General features: G+C 41.1%; 1 protein-coding gene across 6 annotated transcripts in view; it reads left to right on the forward strand.

The window, feature by feature from the left end:
• The window catches only part of LOC111098430 (mucin-2-like), a 54,474-nt gene extending 45,354 nt beyond the window's left edge, over positions 1–9,120 (forward strand). For 5 of the 6 annotated variants that reach the window (XM_038556262.1, XM_038556263.1, XM_038556260.1 and 2 more), the window contains one exon: positions 1,646–9,120. In XM_038556262.1, coding sequence (XP_038412190.1) covers positions 1,646–8,104 — 6,459 coding nt within the window. In that variant the 3' untranslated portion in view covers positions 8,105–9,120. The remainder of the gene's footprint in view (positions 1–1,645) is intronic. The other variant, XM_038556264.1, reaches the window with a different exon arrangement.
• The last annotated feature ends 7,186 nt before the right edge of the window (positions 9,121–16,306 follow it).

A 16,306-nucleotide genomic window follows, 5' to 3' on the forward strand; every position in this document is an offset into this window, starting at 1 on the left:
ACAAGTGAAGTGAACTGAGTGCACCAACAGGGCAGCTGAGGCCTACACTAATTAGAACACACCCACCTCACCGGGCTGTGATATTAAAAGATGATTTGATAATAGAAAGTGCAAAGAAATGATCCTGGTTTATAATAAATACTCAGTAAACACTAGTTTCAATATAAAAATAAATTTAATAAAATCCAGGAACATATTAATGGAGGACACTGAAAAAACTGTAATTGTTCAACAGAAAAAATTCAACCAGGTGAATGATTTGAAAATTTTTTCATACGGCAATGGAATGGAAGGAAACAAATGATATTTAGGCTGAAGAAGAGAAGTCTTAAGATGACTATGATCGCAAACTGTCAAAAACTTTTTCAATGAATGAATATTTTTGTGGCCTTTTTTATAAAAGACACCTTCATTAGCAAAGAAACAATAAATAGTGTATAATTTCTGGTAGCAAGGGACTACACTTTAGTGTGGTAAAAAATGATATATACAAATACATAATTGCATGTCAATGCAAAATAGAAGAGATGCCACCCTCAGAACCAGAAATCACTTTCAGCAAGAAGCAGCAGGTAGTACCTATAGTATCAAAGGATGTGTAGGATTTCTGACAAGCAAAGATGTGAACCAAGGGTTTTCAAACCCAGAGAATTACCAAAACATACAGAACTAGTAAATCAGGTCAAAAATTAAGCAAACATAATGCAGAATTTATAAGTTTAAATTATAGGGGCACCTGGGTGGCTAAGTCAGTTAAGTATCTGCCTTCAGCACAGGCCATGATCCCAGGGTCCTGGGATTGAGCCCCTTATTGAGCTCCCTACTCAGTGGGAAGCCTACTTCTCTCTCTCCCTCGGCTGCTCCCCCTGCTTGTTCTCTGTCTTTTTCTCTCTTTCTGTCAAATAAATAAAACCTTTAAAAAAAATTTTTAATCTTTTAAAAGTTCAAATTACAGACTTGAATCAAATCATAAAGAGGTAAAATAATCAATTCAGTACTCTAAGAAAATTCAAAAATATTAATTCAGCAAAAACTGTTGATTTAGAGGACGGGAATGTAGCAAACTGCAAAGATTAGAGGAAGTTTCTATGAAGATAAATTACCAAGTTGTCTAAAGGATGTGCCAAGAAAGATTAAAGAGGAAGTAGTAGAGAAAAATTATTTGGACAGCTATTGTACAATAGAGGCTCTTTATATAAATATATTTTATAAATATATAAAGCATATTTCTATTTATATATTCTCTAGTAAGTAGATACTGAGTACCTAAAACACACAAGTCCCTTAACTAATGGCTCTGAATATAATTTGCTTTAGCCCCTCTATGAGTTGGAAGAATTGCAGTCTAATAGAAGACTCAGAGCTTCACATTCTAACTCCATAGCATCAGTCAGGGATACAAGATTTGGCAGGTTCTGTGACTCTGGGACAGCAGCCACCATGTGATATTCGAAGGGTACTCCTAAACCAAAGTTCTATTCCCAATACAGCAGCTGTCTCAGAGAAGAGTTTTCCCTATCATTCAATAACAACAGAATTTTACCAATGCGTAAAAAAAGCTTACTCAAGATTTTGAATCCATGAAATTTTAAATGAGGGTTAATTTATACTAAATGCTTTTCCTTTTTTTTTTTTTTTCCTGTAGACAAGTACAACACAAGAGAGACAAAATAGGCTGAAAAATAGACTACAAATGAATCCATCTGCACAAGCATCATCTTCACCTCAGCAAATACTTTTCTTAAGGAAAAGTGGTAGGATTCCCACTCAGCTAAATCCATCTGCGCAACAAAGACTTGGAGGCTCTCGAGCCTATTTAAATCCCGCTGGTCCAAAGAGATCTCCAAAGATAAAATCTAGTCAAAGCTCTGCTGTACAGCAAATTAGCCGAAAACCCTCAAATTACCTGAATTTTCCAGTTAAAACAAGATCTAGAACTATCAAATTTGATGTAAATAAACGTGCCCAAAAGTTAATTAAAAGTAATAAACTTCTCATGGATACCTACACTCATTTAAAATTAGATAAATCCAAAATTCCTTCATATCAAAAAAACATGAAGCCCAAAACTAAGCTAAACTTATTAAGTAAACCAAGAATACCTAGCCAACCAAAATCTCAGTCAAAAATATCTGAACAAAATCAAAATAAACGCAAAAAAGAACAGCGTGTTATAAAGAGAAATCACCTAAGTGGGACTAAAAACCATCAAATTAGCCAACCAAAAGCTAGTCAAAAATCTGCCCATCAAAAAAGCCACCAACTCCAAAATAACATAAATATAACAGCTCACAAAAGATCTAGCAATACCAAATCTCATATACTCAAAACTAAAATATTACCAAGGAAATCTAAATCTCTTTCCAGGGTAAATAATCAACAGAACTCAGATTTGACTAAGTTATCCGCAACTTCAACTGGTAAAAAATATAGTCAACGTCAAACAAGGCAACAAAGATTAGGTCCACGGAAAACATCTGGTAAATCAAAACTTCTAAAATACAACAGAAGTAAGAAGGTAAAGCAGAAAACTGGTCCAAATAAACCTGATCCAACTGGACCCAGACATGATCAACCTGGTCAACCCAAGCCTGGTCAAAAAAATTACAAACAAAATGTCAACCATCTCCCAAATCAAATGAATTCAACAGCTCCCCTCAAAATTAACAAACCCAAATCTCAGCAAGGAAAAATGGTTAAAAAATCTCCAAGAAAACCTAAGCCTCACTTTATAACCAAAGTTGAGCAAAATCCAAAAAAATCTAATTCACCTGTAGTTTTAGTTGGTAAACGAAATGGCCAGCACCAACCTAAACCACAAGCAATAGGTTCACATAAAATATATACACTATCAAAGCTTCATAATAATGCAATCAAGAAACAACGAATTAGTCCAACAAAGACTTCTGAACAAAAGAAAATTAACCAAAGGAAGTATCATCTAAATTCTACTAAAGAATCTGGAAACTCGAAACCTGTTGCAAACAGATCAAAAAAAAACAAAAAAGTGAAAAAACAATCTGGCCAACAGAGACCAGTGTGTAGACATTGTCCATCAGGCCAATCAAGACCTCTTCAAATATTTCCTATGCAACAAAATAGCTACCAACTTTCAAATCACAGGAACTCATCAGCTCTTAAAAAACCTAGAATTATCAAATATCAGCCAGGCAAAACTACTAAAAAGTTATCAAGGAAACCTAAACCTTCCTGTGGGACAAAATTTCAACAAAAGCCAAAAGTACCCAAACGACCTTCAATTTCAAATGGTCCAAGGAAAGGTCATGGTCAAACCAAACCACAACCATTAAGTATCAAGAAAATATTCAGCCAAGCAAAACTCCATAAAAATCCAACCATAAGGCAACAAAAGAGTCAAGTAAAAACTTGTCCAAATATTCCCAAACATCATCAGACTGGGCCCTTAGGGCATTATTTGAGTAAACCAATAAGAAAACAATCTGGCCAAAGAAAACCGGAGGCAAAAGCAACCAAGCAGAAGAAAAGCAGGAAAGCAAAGAATCCACCCTATTATTCAAGACCTCCCCACCCAGTCCCTCAATTTCATCTCCCTGGTCAACCAATACCTAGACCAAAGGTGCCCTATCCTAACCCACTTTATATTCATCTGTATAAACCCATCCAACACCCTGCCTCACACATACATTGTGGAAAGCAACTAGGTAAAAAGCACCAACTTCACCCACACAGAACTTGTCAAAAGCCAGCACTGAAACCTAAACCTGGATTTCAGCAGCATCATCCAGGGATACTTCCTACCACACAACCTGGAAAGTTGACAACAAATCTCAATCCAAAAACTTCTAAAACTGTATCCTCGGGACCATTTTTAGTGACCACCAAAGCCTCTGCAGCCATTTCATCTGGATCAACTAGCAGAAAGCCCACCACAAACTCACTGGCATCTACCACCAAATCTTCCTCAACTTCTAATCCAACAACCACAGCCGCAAAATCCACTGTTTCCACCAAACCTGTGGTTAATACTCCCAAATCCTCCACAACTGCAAAGTCAGCAGTTCCTACCAACAAATCTTCCAGCACTAATGAACCTTCTACAACTATCACTACACCTACTACCACAACCAAAGTTATCTCCTCCACCAAATCCATCGCGAACTCTACGCCTGCTGCCTTCACAATCAAATCCACTACAACTTTAAAACCTGTGATTTTCACTACCAAATTGACCACCTCTCCCAAGCCTGGGGCACCTACCACCAAACCTACTACCATCATTAACACTGTAGCTGACACCAGTTCATCTGCCACTGTATTACTCAAACCAACTGAAATTCCTAGTTTCTCTTCCACTGGCCCTACTACTATAAAACCTGCCCAAATGACCAAATCCGTGGTGAAAACCACTAAATCCCTTCCTACTACCACCAAAGTCAACAAACCTACCAGCTCAATATCCATCACCAGAAGAACTCCTGCTTCTAATTTCTCAACAATTGTGGCAGAAACTACATCTCCTCTCACAAAATCAGTTTCTCCATCTTTATTAACCACCACTCCACCTGCTACTACCACTGTTTCACCTGCCAGTACAGCCACACTGTCCTCGGTCCCTGCTACAACTCTGGCAGGAAGCACCTTAAGAGCCGCAAATACTACAAAGATGCCAGCCACAACCACAGTTTCTCTCTCGACAGCATCACCAAGACACACGTCTGCTGCCACCACAGCTGCCCCTACTACATCTGCTCCCAAAGCTACTTTGCCCCCTCTCACCACAAAGGGTGTTCCCAACAAAGTAGGTATCTCTACCACATCTGTTGCTTTAACCACTCCTGCTCCCTCTGCCCTTCCTTCTTCAGCTTCTTCTACCTCCATCACCAAATCGTCTCTCTCCCCCACGGCTGCTGCCACCAATCCCACATCCACTGCTGAGGACACTACAGTTCCCATGACCACAGCACAGGTTTTCACCAGCACCCCTGCTGACATTACATCTATTTCTACGTCTGCACTGACCGCCACATCTATGTCTACGGGTTTAGAAGTTAGTGACACTACCTCTGACACTACAGCCACAGCGCCCATGGAAACTACTGCTTCTCTTTCTAAAACCACGGGTGCTCAGTCCACCGCACCTGCTGCTCTAGGCACAACAAAATACACAGTGATCACCCCTGAAACAACCACGAATCTTACGTCCACCACTACCACTACTCCTGATATGTTGCGTTCGACTACCAGAACAGACGCTGCAGCTCCACTCACCGACACAACCCAGATCACTGCAGGTGAGACATCAACACCTTACTCTAGCACATCTGATGACACCACACTTGATTATCAGCCTGAGCCTCCTGACTTCACCTCTGCTGCTTCCTATACATCACCTGCCACCACACAGCCCTCCACCTCCAAAGACATTCCCTTGGCCACACCTGCTGCCACTATAGCTGTTCCTACTGCTCTTCCTAAAACCACCTCTACTACTAACACAGATCTTGTTACCACCCTGCCTGCTGCCTCAAATATTTCCACTCCTTCCGGCACCATTCAAGCTGCCACCTCCAAAGCTGTACTTCCAACCACAGCCACTGCCACCTCTATCTCTGGTGTCACTAGCCAATCAGCTTCATCGACCTCACTTGGAGCAGCAGCATCCACAAGTATCACCTCTACTACCACTAACGTGCCTCCTCTGACCACAGAGGCTCCTACCACAGTTTCTTCCACAGTCACTCCTTCCTCTGCTGCTTCTGTCACCACACAAGCTGCCACACACGTGTCTGCTCCTCTTAGCACCACACACAGGGCCACAGGTATAGCCCTCCTCCCCATCTCCTCCACTGGACCCAGCACCTCCCTTGCCAACACAACCACTGCTATTCTTGACGCTTCCCCTCAGGCTGCCGCTATCACTTCTCCAGCCCCCACTCCCGCTCCTTCCACCCCAGGTGCCTCCACTTCTGCTGCCACCAGCACTTTATCAGCTTACTCCATGTCTTCTAGCACTCGGCCAGCTTCCATCACATCTCCTGCCCTCGGTTCATCAACAGCCACTGCGACCACTGCTGAAATCACTATGGGTGCTATTTCCACTACTTCATCTGACTCCTCTGCTCCTCACTCTACTACCATAGGAGACACCACAACCTCTCCTACTGCCATTGTACCAAGCACCCTGCTCACCACAGATGATACGACAACACTGAGCTCTGGCATACTTGATGACACCACTACCGACTATGACCTTGACACTACCACTGCTGCCTCTGCCACAACCTCTCCAGCTCCTTCTACCACCTCAGAGCCCAACACTACCACTGATGATCACTCCAGCTCACCTGCTGCCACAAACATTTCTTTTCCCTCTTCCACTATACAGTCTGTCGCTACTACTTCTGACACCACCCCAGCTGCCACAGCCACATTTGCTCCTGCAACAACCACTGCATCTCTGACCACAACAGTAGCTGGGGTCACTAATAAGCTGGCTTCTTCCACCACAGTTGGAACACCTCCAGCAACATCCATAAGTACCACATCCGTGGCCACCAGCATTCTGGCCGTGACCACAAAGGGTGCTAGCACCGATGCTTCCACATTGATTTCCACCACAACTACCTCTGCTCCCTTTACCACATCAGCTTCCACCTCCACTTCCCCTGCCGCCTCCAGCACACCCCCTCCTAACACAACCACTCCCGTCTCATCTACCACAGTCAGGACACTATCCTCTGCTGCCACCAGCACATCATTTACTACCATGACAACTTCTGCTCCTTCTCCCACCACTCAGCCTGACACCACCACTGCAGCCACCATCACACCTGCCTCTACCACCCTCCCCATAGCCACCTCCACGTTGACTACCACTGAGCCCGTCACCTCCACAGTGGTCTCCTCCCCACCTACTACCATCACTAGTGCTTCTGCTCTTCCCAGCACCTCACGGAGTACCACTAACACAGCTCTTCCTACCAGCTCATCCACTGCAGCCACTAGCACAGCTCCAGCCAGCTCAACTACTTCTCCTCCCTTCACCACCACACAGTCTGTCTCTACCAGTTCCGCTGCCACATCTGTCCCTACCACACCCACTACTATAACCACCCCTGTCACAAATGTTGCCACCTCCACAGTTGAAGTCAGTTCCTCGTCTGCTGCCACTATGACACCTGTTACAAGCACACCTGCCCCTTCTACTTCCACACAGCCACCCACCAGCACAGCCCTGCTCTCTATCTCCTCTGCTATGAGCTCCATCCCTGCCACTACAATCAAATACTCCTCAACTACCACTCAGGCTGACACCACCACTGCAGCCACCATCACACCTGCCTCTACCACCCTCCCCACAGCCACCTCCACGTTGACTACCACTGAGCCCATCACCTCCACAGTGGTCTCCTCCTCATTACCTACTACCATCATTAGTACTTCTGCTCTTCCCAGCACCTCACAGAGGTGGGAATCTTCCCCAACAACTGTAAGCACTATACACATGGCCACTCACAGCACCATGGTTACTACAGCCAATCCTACCACATTAGCCTCTACAACCACTCCGGCTACTTCTACAGGCACACAGGCTACCACTGCCATGCCTGGTCTCACTACCAGGTCTGCTATTATTAGCACCATACCTACCACCACAATGACTTCAGTTCTCCTGACCACCATGTCTAGCACTTCAACCACTCCTTTCTTTAGTGTCTCATCAACACCCACCATGCCTGTTGTCACTACAGCTGCAACCACAGCAGCACCCTACATCACTTCAACTGATGCATCCAACACACCTGTTTCCACCAAAGAGATCATTTCTGACATCCCCAAGACTCCTTTGCTCACTACTACATCTGATTCTTCCATACCTGATGATACTGCCACTCCTGACACTGCAACTCCAACTACTATGACAACCAGTACTGACATCACAGATGATGACACTTCAACACTTACCCCTAGCACATTTTATGAAACTATACCTGATGGTGATGATGGCACTACTAAGAATAACACAGACGAACCCACATCAGATGATTTTACAGAAAGTCAGACTCAAACTGAATCATCATTTACTGCCCCACTACCATCAAGCACGATTTACATGGATTGAATTTCTGAACCAAATTTAACCTGAGACCAAAATCTTAGCCCTACTACTCTTTCAAACATACTAAATTTTCTTCTAGCTAAAAAAATGTTCATTTCTATTCTTAATATTTAAAGGAAGTTTAAATTGCATAAGTGTATTTCATTTCAGTGAAATTTTCTATTGCCTATGAAATTAAGACTTAGCTTTAAATAGTACAAATCATGATGACTTTTTTCTCAAATCTATACCCAAAAGAAAGATTTAAGGAAATTATACCTAAACATTAATGGTGTTTGTTTTGGCGGATGAGATCTAGATACTTCAGGACTGAGACAGAATGGAATCATATTTGACCAAAGAAATTCCTATACAGAAAAATCCTATCCAACACCTCTCCCTAAACCTATCCAATTCTCCATATCACCCAATGAATTCTACAAATGCATTCTGGACTTGATAGATACCCACAAATACACAAATGTAAATCTTTAAGAAATATAAACAATTTTAAAGTAATCAAACTGCAAGCAAGTCAATTTATAAAGAAAAGTTAATAAGTAATTACTTACCAGTTATTAGTATCACAAAGAGATCCTAAGTTAAAAGAGTCTTTATCTGGGGTGCCTGGGTGGCTCAGTCAGTTAGGTGTCTGCCTTTGACTCAGGTCATGATCCTAAAGTCCCAGGATGGAGCCCCTCATCAGGCTTCCTGCTCAGTGGGGAGTCTGCTTCTCCCTCTGCCCCACCCCCCTGCTCATGCTCTCTCTCTCTCTAATAATTTTTTTAAACAGAGTCTTTATCCGTGAAGGTGCAAAAACAATTATAAGTGAATTAAAAGGATCCAGCATCATCACTGTTTGAAAATCAATAGAGACCACAGGAAATATAAAATGCAAACAATCTGAGCTCTCATTCACATGAGACTGGCCATAAACATGCACATAGCTGCTGTTACCCAGGGCTCATTTGAGTGATAAGATTAAGATGTTCTCCAGGAAGAATAAGCTAGAAGCAATAAAAATTTAATTAAGATTAAAACTAATGTGAGAAAACTGAAAATATATTGTTGACATTTTCATTTTCTCGCTAGTAATACTTAGACTCTGAAAAGATAAATTTTAAAAGATAATTTGTAGTTTTGAGGAGCACCAAGCACAGATCAGTCATTCATTAATCAAAATTATGAAATGGTTAAAGGTAACCTTTTACAAGGTGACAATATAACGCTAAAAGGAATTAAATGAATTATACATGAGAAAATTTAATATGGAGTATATATTATTCTTTACCCTACAAATGTATTTCTAAGAATTCTTATGAAAGCCAATCATTTTTAATCCAATCATATCAAAAGCACCAAAAATACCCACTATGTAATACCTAATACTTATAATAAGAAAAAATCACCTTTTCTTTTATCTGCTGGGAAGCACTGAAATTTTATTCATGGCATTTGCTTAAAGACTTATCAAGGAGAGTATGAAAAAACAATTATAAATTCACTCCCAAAATGGGATGCCTGTGTGGCTCAGTGGTTGAGCATTTGCCTTAGGCTCAAGCCAGGGCATGATCTCAGGGTCCTGGGATCCAGCCCTGCATTGGGCTCCTCACAGGGAGCCTGCTTCTCCCTCCACCTATGTCTCTGCCTTTCTGTCTCTCATGAATAAATAAATAAAATCTTTAAAAATAAAATTGACTCCCAAAGACTATGATTGTGTATCTTTCACAGATTATACATAATAGCAGCAAGCACTAAAAATTTACTTCAAAGCCCTTTAAGCTCTTTATTAGTTAAGCATAATAAAGGTCTTGTTAAATAAACAATGTATGTTAGCATTACCAAACAGAAGTAAATGCCTGACACTGATAGGAAAGCTACAACCAAAAAAAAAAAAAAAAAAAAAAACCCTCTTTTTTTATTTTCTCTAATAAAAGTTTTAAATGACCATTTTTTCCATTTGTTGTACATAAAAGAATCTTAGAGCCCCTCCATTTTGATTAAAAGGATATGTATGATAAATTAAATGCAGTGATTAGATCTAGCCACACATAAAAACCTCAGATGCACCTCTAATACTTTCTTTACAACCTTGTAACTCCTCAGTCTGGACAGATATTTGACTAGAATATATGCCTGAATATAGTAACCTAAATATAACACATTTCCTACATTTTTCAAGTGAGAGGACAGCCAAAAAGCTTCTGAATTTGTAAACTCAAATAAACTTCTAAAGATGTAAATTAGATGATCACATTCTACTTATTTATTTAGTTACAGTCATATATATGTTTAAAATATGTTATATGGGAAAAGATACTAATTTTTAAATGATGCTCTTTTCTGTTCTCACATTCATATAATTTTCTTCAAACTCTTCTGTTTCATCTTTTTTTTTTTTTTTTATTGGTGTTCAATTTACTAACATACAGAATAACACCCAGTGCCAGTCACCCATTCACTCCCACCCCCCGCCCTCCTCCCCTTCTACCACCCCTAGTTCGTTTCCCAGAGTTAGCAGTCTTTACGTTCTGTCTCCCTTTCTGATATTTCCCACCCATTTCTTCTCCCTTCCCTTATTTTCCCTTTCACTATTATTTATATTCCCCAAATGAATGAGAACATATAATGTTTGTCCTTCTCCGACTGACTTACTTCACTCAGCATAATACCCTTTTTTTAATTTTTTTTTTAATTTTTATTTATTTATGATAGTCACAGAGAGAGAGAGAGAGGCAGAGACACAGGCAGAGGGAGAAGCAGGCTCCATGCACCGGGAGCCCGACGTGGGATTCGATCCCGGGTCTCCAGGATCGTGCCCCGGGCCAAAGGCAGGCGCCAAACCGCTGCGCCACCCAGGGATCCCTTTTTTTTAATTTGTATTTATTTATGATAGTCACAGAGAGAGAGAGAGAGAGAGGCAGAGACACAGGCAGAGGGAGAAGCAGGCTCCATGCACTGGGAGCCCGACGTGGGACTCGATCCTGGGTCTCCAGGATCGCGCCCTGGGCCAAAGGCAGGCGCTAAACCGCTGCGCCACCCAGGGATCCCCTGTTTCATCTTTGATGCACCATGAAATACATCTCATATCATATACACACCATTTTTAATATTTTAATGCTAGTCACTCACCACTAATGTGCCACAAAACATAGTTTGAAAAACACTGCCTTAAGAGTTACATTTGAGCTAGACTAATGAATCATCCAATGAGCATGGGTCACAAGCTACAAAATCCATTAACGTGTTGGGAATTTAGTTTTTTGAAAATAACCTTTCCCCTGTTGATTACCTCTCCTTTTCATTCTAGTTTCTAGTCTTTGAGTGTGAACTGGCAAGGTTATTCTCCTTACCTTGCTGTCACGTCTCCAGATCTTGCCTAAACAAACCTGATTCCATTCTTCTCTGGGACTGACCTAGCACTGTAACCATCAAACCTATTTTGACCTGGATTCCAATTTCAACATTTTCAGTGCAGAATTTTCAACTATTCTTCCAATCCTAACAGCTTCTTTGTCTCACAATTAGTTGTCTTTGGCTGTAAATGGTGCCTGGACTCCAATTAATCCTGTAAAAGCCAAGGGCCTCTTCCCATGCCTAGCCAGGGCAAGTAAACCAATACAGCGAGAGAGTTCAGGGGAAAAACAAACAAACAAACATGATCTACTAGAAATTAAGAAATACTCTCAACCCCTGGGACAAAAAAAAAAAAAATCAAAATTACTTATAAAGTATCTAGAAAGTTAGGAAGAGTTGAACACTTTGAAAGCTGCTTATCAAAGAAAAATCTAGCCTTAAACATTATTAGCAAAAATAAATAAGACTACAACAAACTAAAAAGCTTCTGTTCAGCAAAAGAAATAATCACAAAATAAAAAGGCAACCTAAAGAGGAGAAAAAACATTTGAAAATCATATATTTGATAAGGGGTTAATATCCAACATACACAAGAAACTCATACAACTCTAGCAAAAAAAAAAAAAAAAAACAGAAAACAATCCAATTTAAAAATAGGTAGAGGAATTGAGTATTTTTCTAAAGAAGATATGCAAATGGCCAACAGACACATGAAAAGATACTCTACATCACTAATCATCAGGGAAATGCAAATCTTTTTTTTTAATTTAATTTTTATTTATTTATGATAGTTACAGAGAGAGAGAGAGAGGCAGAGACACAGGCAGAGGGAGAAGAAGGCTCCATGCACCGGGAGCCCGATGTGGGATTCGATCCCGGGTCTCCAAGATCGCGCCCTGGGGCAAAGGCAGGTGCCAAACCGCTGCGCCACCCAGGGATCCCGAGTTAGGAGTCTTTATGTTCTGTCTCCCTTTCTGATATTTCCCGCACATTTCTTCTCCCTTCCCTTATATTCCCTTTCACTATTATTTATATTCCCCAAATGAATGAGAACATATAATGTTTGTCCTTCTCCGACTGACTTACTTCACTCAGCATAATACCTTCCAGTTCCATCCACGTCGAAGCAAATGGTGGGTATTTGTCATTTCTAATAGCTGAGGAATATTCCATTGTATACATAAACCACATCTTCTTTATCATTCATCTTTTGATGGACACCGAGGCTCCTTCCACAGTTTGGCTATCGTGGCCATTGCTGCTAGAAACATCGGGGTGCAGGTGTCCCGGCGTTTCATTGCATTTGTCTCTTTGGGGTAAATCCCCAACAGTGCAATTGCTGGGTCGTAGGGCAGGTATATTTTTAACTGTTTGAGGAACCTCCACACAGTTTTCCAGAGTGGCTGCACCAGTTCACATTCCCACCAACAGTGTAAGAGGGTTCCCTTTTCTCCGCATCCTCTCCAACATTTGTTTCCTGCCTTGTTAATTTGCCCCATTCTCGCTGGTGTGAGGTGGTATCTCATTGTGGTTTGGATTTGTATTTCCCTGATGGCAAGTGATGCAGAGCATTTTCTCATATGCATGTTGGCCATGTCTATGTCTTCCTCTGTGAGATTTCTGTTCATGTCTTTTGCCCATTCATGATTGGATTGTTTGTTTCTTTGGTGGGAAATGCAAATCTAAACCAAAATGAGATATCACCTTATCCTTATTAGGTTTTCATAAAAGAGATAAGAGATAACAAGTGTTGGCAAGGATATGGAGAAAAGGAAACCCTAGTGCACAGGGTGGGAACGTAAATTGGAATAGCCACTATGGAAAAAAGTACTCAAAATATTAAAAATATAACTACCATACAATCTAGCATTCCCACTTCTGGGTACATATCCAAAGGAATCAAAACCATTATTGTGAAGAGATATCTGCACTCCCATGTTCACTGCAGCATTATTCACATTAGCTAAGGAATAGAAACAACCTGTCTGACAATGTATGAATGAATCAAGAAATATAAGGGGTGTGTCTGTGTGTGTGTGTGCGAGAGAGAGGGAGAGAGAGAGAGAGAATGTGTGTACACACATACACAAAAGAATATTACCCAATTTAAAAAGAGGAAATCCTTTCGTTTGTGACAACATAGATGAATTTGGAGAACATTATGGTAAGTGAAATAAGCCAGAGAAGGGTGCCTGGGTGGCTCAGTTAGTTAAGCATCTGCCTTCAGTTCAGATCATGATCTTAGGGTCCTGGATCGAGCCCTGCTGTGAGTTCCCTGCTCAGTGGGAAGTCTTTCTCCCTCTCCCTCCAACTCTGCCCTCTACTCATGTTCATGCTCTCTCTCTCAAATAAATACATAAAATCTGAATGAATGAATGAAAGAAAGAAAGAAAGAAAGAAAGAAAGAAAGAAAGAAAGCTAAAGAAAGACAAATACTACATAATAGCACTTAATGTGGAATCTAAAGAAAAAAATAGTTAAACTCAGAAATAGAGGGTAGAAAAAGTGGCTTCCAGAGGCTGGTGGGGGAAATAGGGAGAGGTTAGTAAAAGAGTCCAAACTTTCAGTTACAACAATAAGGTCTAAGGTCTAAAGATCTAATATATAATATGGTGATTTAGTTGATAACACTATATTATATAATTAAAATTTGCTAAAAGAGTAGATCCTAAATGACTGCACAAAAAAAGATAAATATATGAGATGATGCATGTATTCATGAGGGAAATTCTTTCAAACTGTATAGGTGTATCAAATCACCATGATGTACACTTTAAATTTCTTACAATTATATACGTCAATTTTGCCTCGGTAGTGCTAAAATTAAAACAAGCAAACAAACTCTAGCTCTTCTCTAAATGTAGGCTCCCAAAGCTTAGCCCAGAGTGGGCAAGGCTAGAGCTCACATAGTTTACCTACTAGATGATGGCTGCTCACCTGCTGCCTGCCAGATTTTGCTAGGTGCTAAAGACACAGAGGTTAATCAGGCAGATATGGCCCTGCTCCTTTGGAGCTTGTGATCCAGTCAGGAAGTCATCCAGGAAGCAAAGAATTATACAAAGTTTTAGGTACATTGTGATAGTCTATGAAAGCATGGCAAAAGTGAACTTAACCCAGTCTGGAGCTATGAGAGAAGGCTTCTCTAAAGAGTGATATTTAGGCTGAACCTTGCACTAGGCAGGAGAAGCTAGATAAAACTGAGGGGGAAATAGCCCTACACTTATATTGTCCACCTGTCCACCAATGTGAAGGCTTTTCTATATACATTAAAATACCAAGTACAGTGAAGCTCCCAGAGCCACCTTGGAAATTTCCCCATGTCACACCAATGTGATATCAAAAAGGTTCTGAGGTGGGATCCCTGGGTGGCGCAGCGGTTTGGCGCCTGCCTTTGGCCCAGGGGCGTGATCCTGGAGACCCGGGATCGAATCCCACATCGGGCTCCCGGTGCATGGAGCCTGCTTCTCCCTCTGCCTGTGTCTCTGCCTCTCTCTCTCTCTCTAACTATCATAAATAAAAAAAAATTTAAAAAAAAGGCTCTGAGGAGCCTCTTTTTCTCTCTGGGATCACAGAACCATGAGACCAAGAATACCAGGAACACTCACTCTCCAAAGTCTACTGTGCAAGATAGAGAGCCTACACAGTTTTTTTTTTTTTCCATTGCAAACTTAGGCACAAGCAGCAGTATAAATATAGTGCCACAGTGCCAAACTCTATGACTGCAAGCTAAATTAAACATAGTGGTATTCAAACAAGGAAGGAACGCTGGACAAGAGGAAACTGAACATCGGCTTTGGGAGATTTCTCTAATTGATAAGATTACTTTAACAACTGTGGTTTTGAACACTTCTATTAATGGCTATGATTTTGAACAATTAGCTAGTCTCCTGGCTAGAAGTGATCCTTCTTAAATGAAAGATAAATCACTAGCTTAAAGTAAATAAAACTGGCCATTGTTCTTAAAAAAAACATATTAAGCTTTGCTCATAATTACTTAAACTATTAAACTTGAACATTATTTTAAGTATTAAATAGCAATTATTAGCCAATACTAGTTGTTGGTTTTATTTTTATCATAATGTTTAAATTTGAATTAATGGTGAAAAAGTGAAATGTGGTGGATTGTGGGCAAAATGGCAGAAGAGTAGGGGTCCTCATTCCATCTGGTCCCCCTAATTTATCTAGATAACAATCAAACCATCCTGAACACCTAGGAATTCAACCTGAGATGTAAGGAAAGAATGGCTGGAACTCTACAAATAGAAAAGTGACCACTTCTTGTACGATAAGAGTGCAGAAAAGAGAAATGGAGGAGATATATTGGGAGATAAATGGTGGGGAGAGTGAGACTTTATAAACTGGCTATGGGAAAATGATATAGCCCTGGAGCTCAAAATCAGAACATTCAGAAATCTGTTCTTATGAGAGTCTTCCCTGCCTGAAAGGTGCTCAGTGGTGAAGTAGGGCACAATCACAAGTGGGATAGTGGGGTCTCAATATTCTCAGAGCCACAGAAAGAACAGGGGTGCCTGAGCTGCCAAAGTCCTAAACATTGGAGCCAGGAAACGGGTTAGGTCAGTGAGCCCTGGAGGAGGCTCAGCTTGTTTTGCCATAAACCACAAACCACAGCTGGATCAACTAACTGCTCTCTGTGTTGGGTCCCTACAACGTCTGGAACGCAGCAACTCTCTGCTTTCATCTGGGAGAGGCGGAGCAGGTGTGTACTCCACCGGGTGAATGCTCTCTGTGCCAGGGCCCTGCAATGGACAGAAGTGGGGCAAGCGTCTGCTTCCAGCAGGAAGAGCAGAGCGGGCAAAGGCTCTCCCTGCTGGAACACTACAAATTACACAAATCAGTGCCCCTCCCTCC

Source organism: Canis lupus, chromosome 13, assembly GCF_011100685.1.
Source record: "Canis lupus familiaris isolate Mischka breed German Shepherd chromosome 13, alternate assembly UU_Cfam_GSD_1.0, whole genome shotgun sequence".
NCBI lineage: Eukaryota > Metazoa > Chordata > Mammalia > Carnivora > Canidae > Canis > Canis lupus.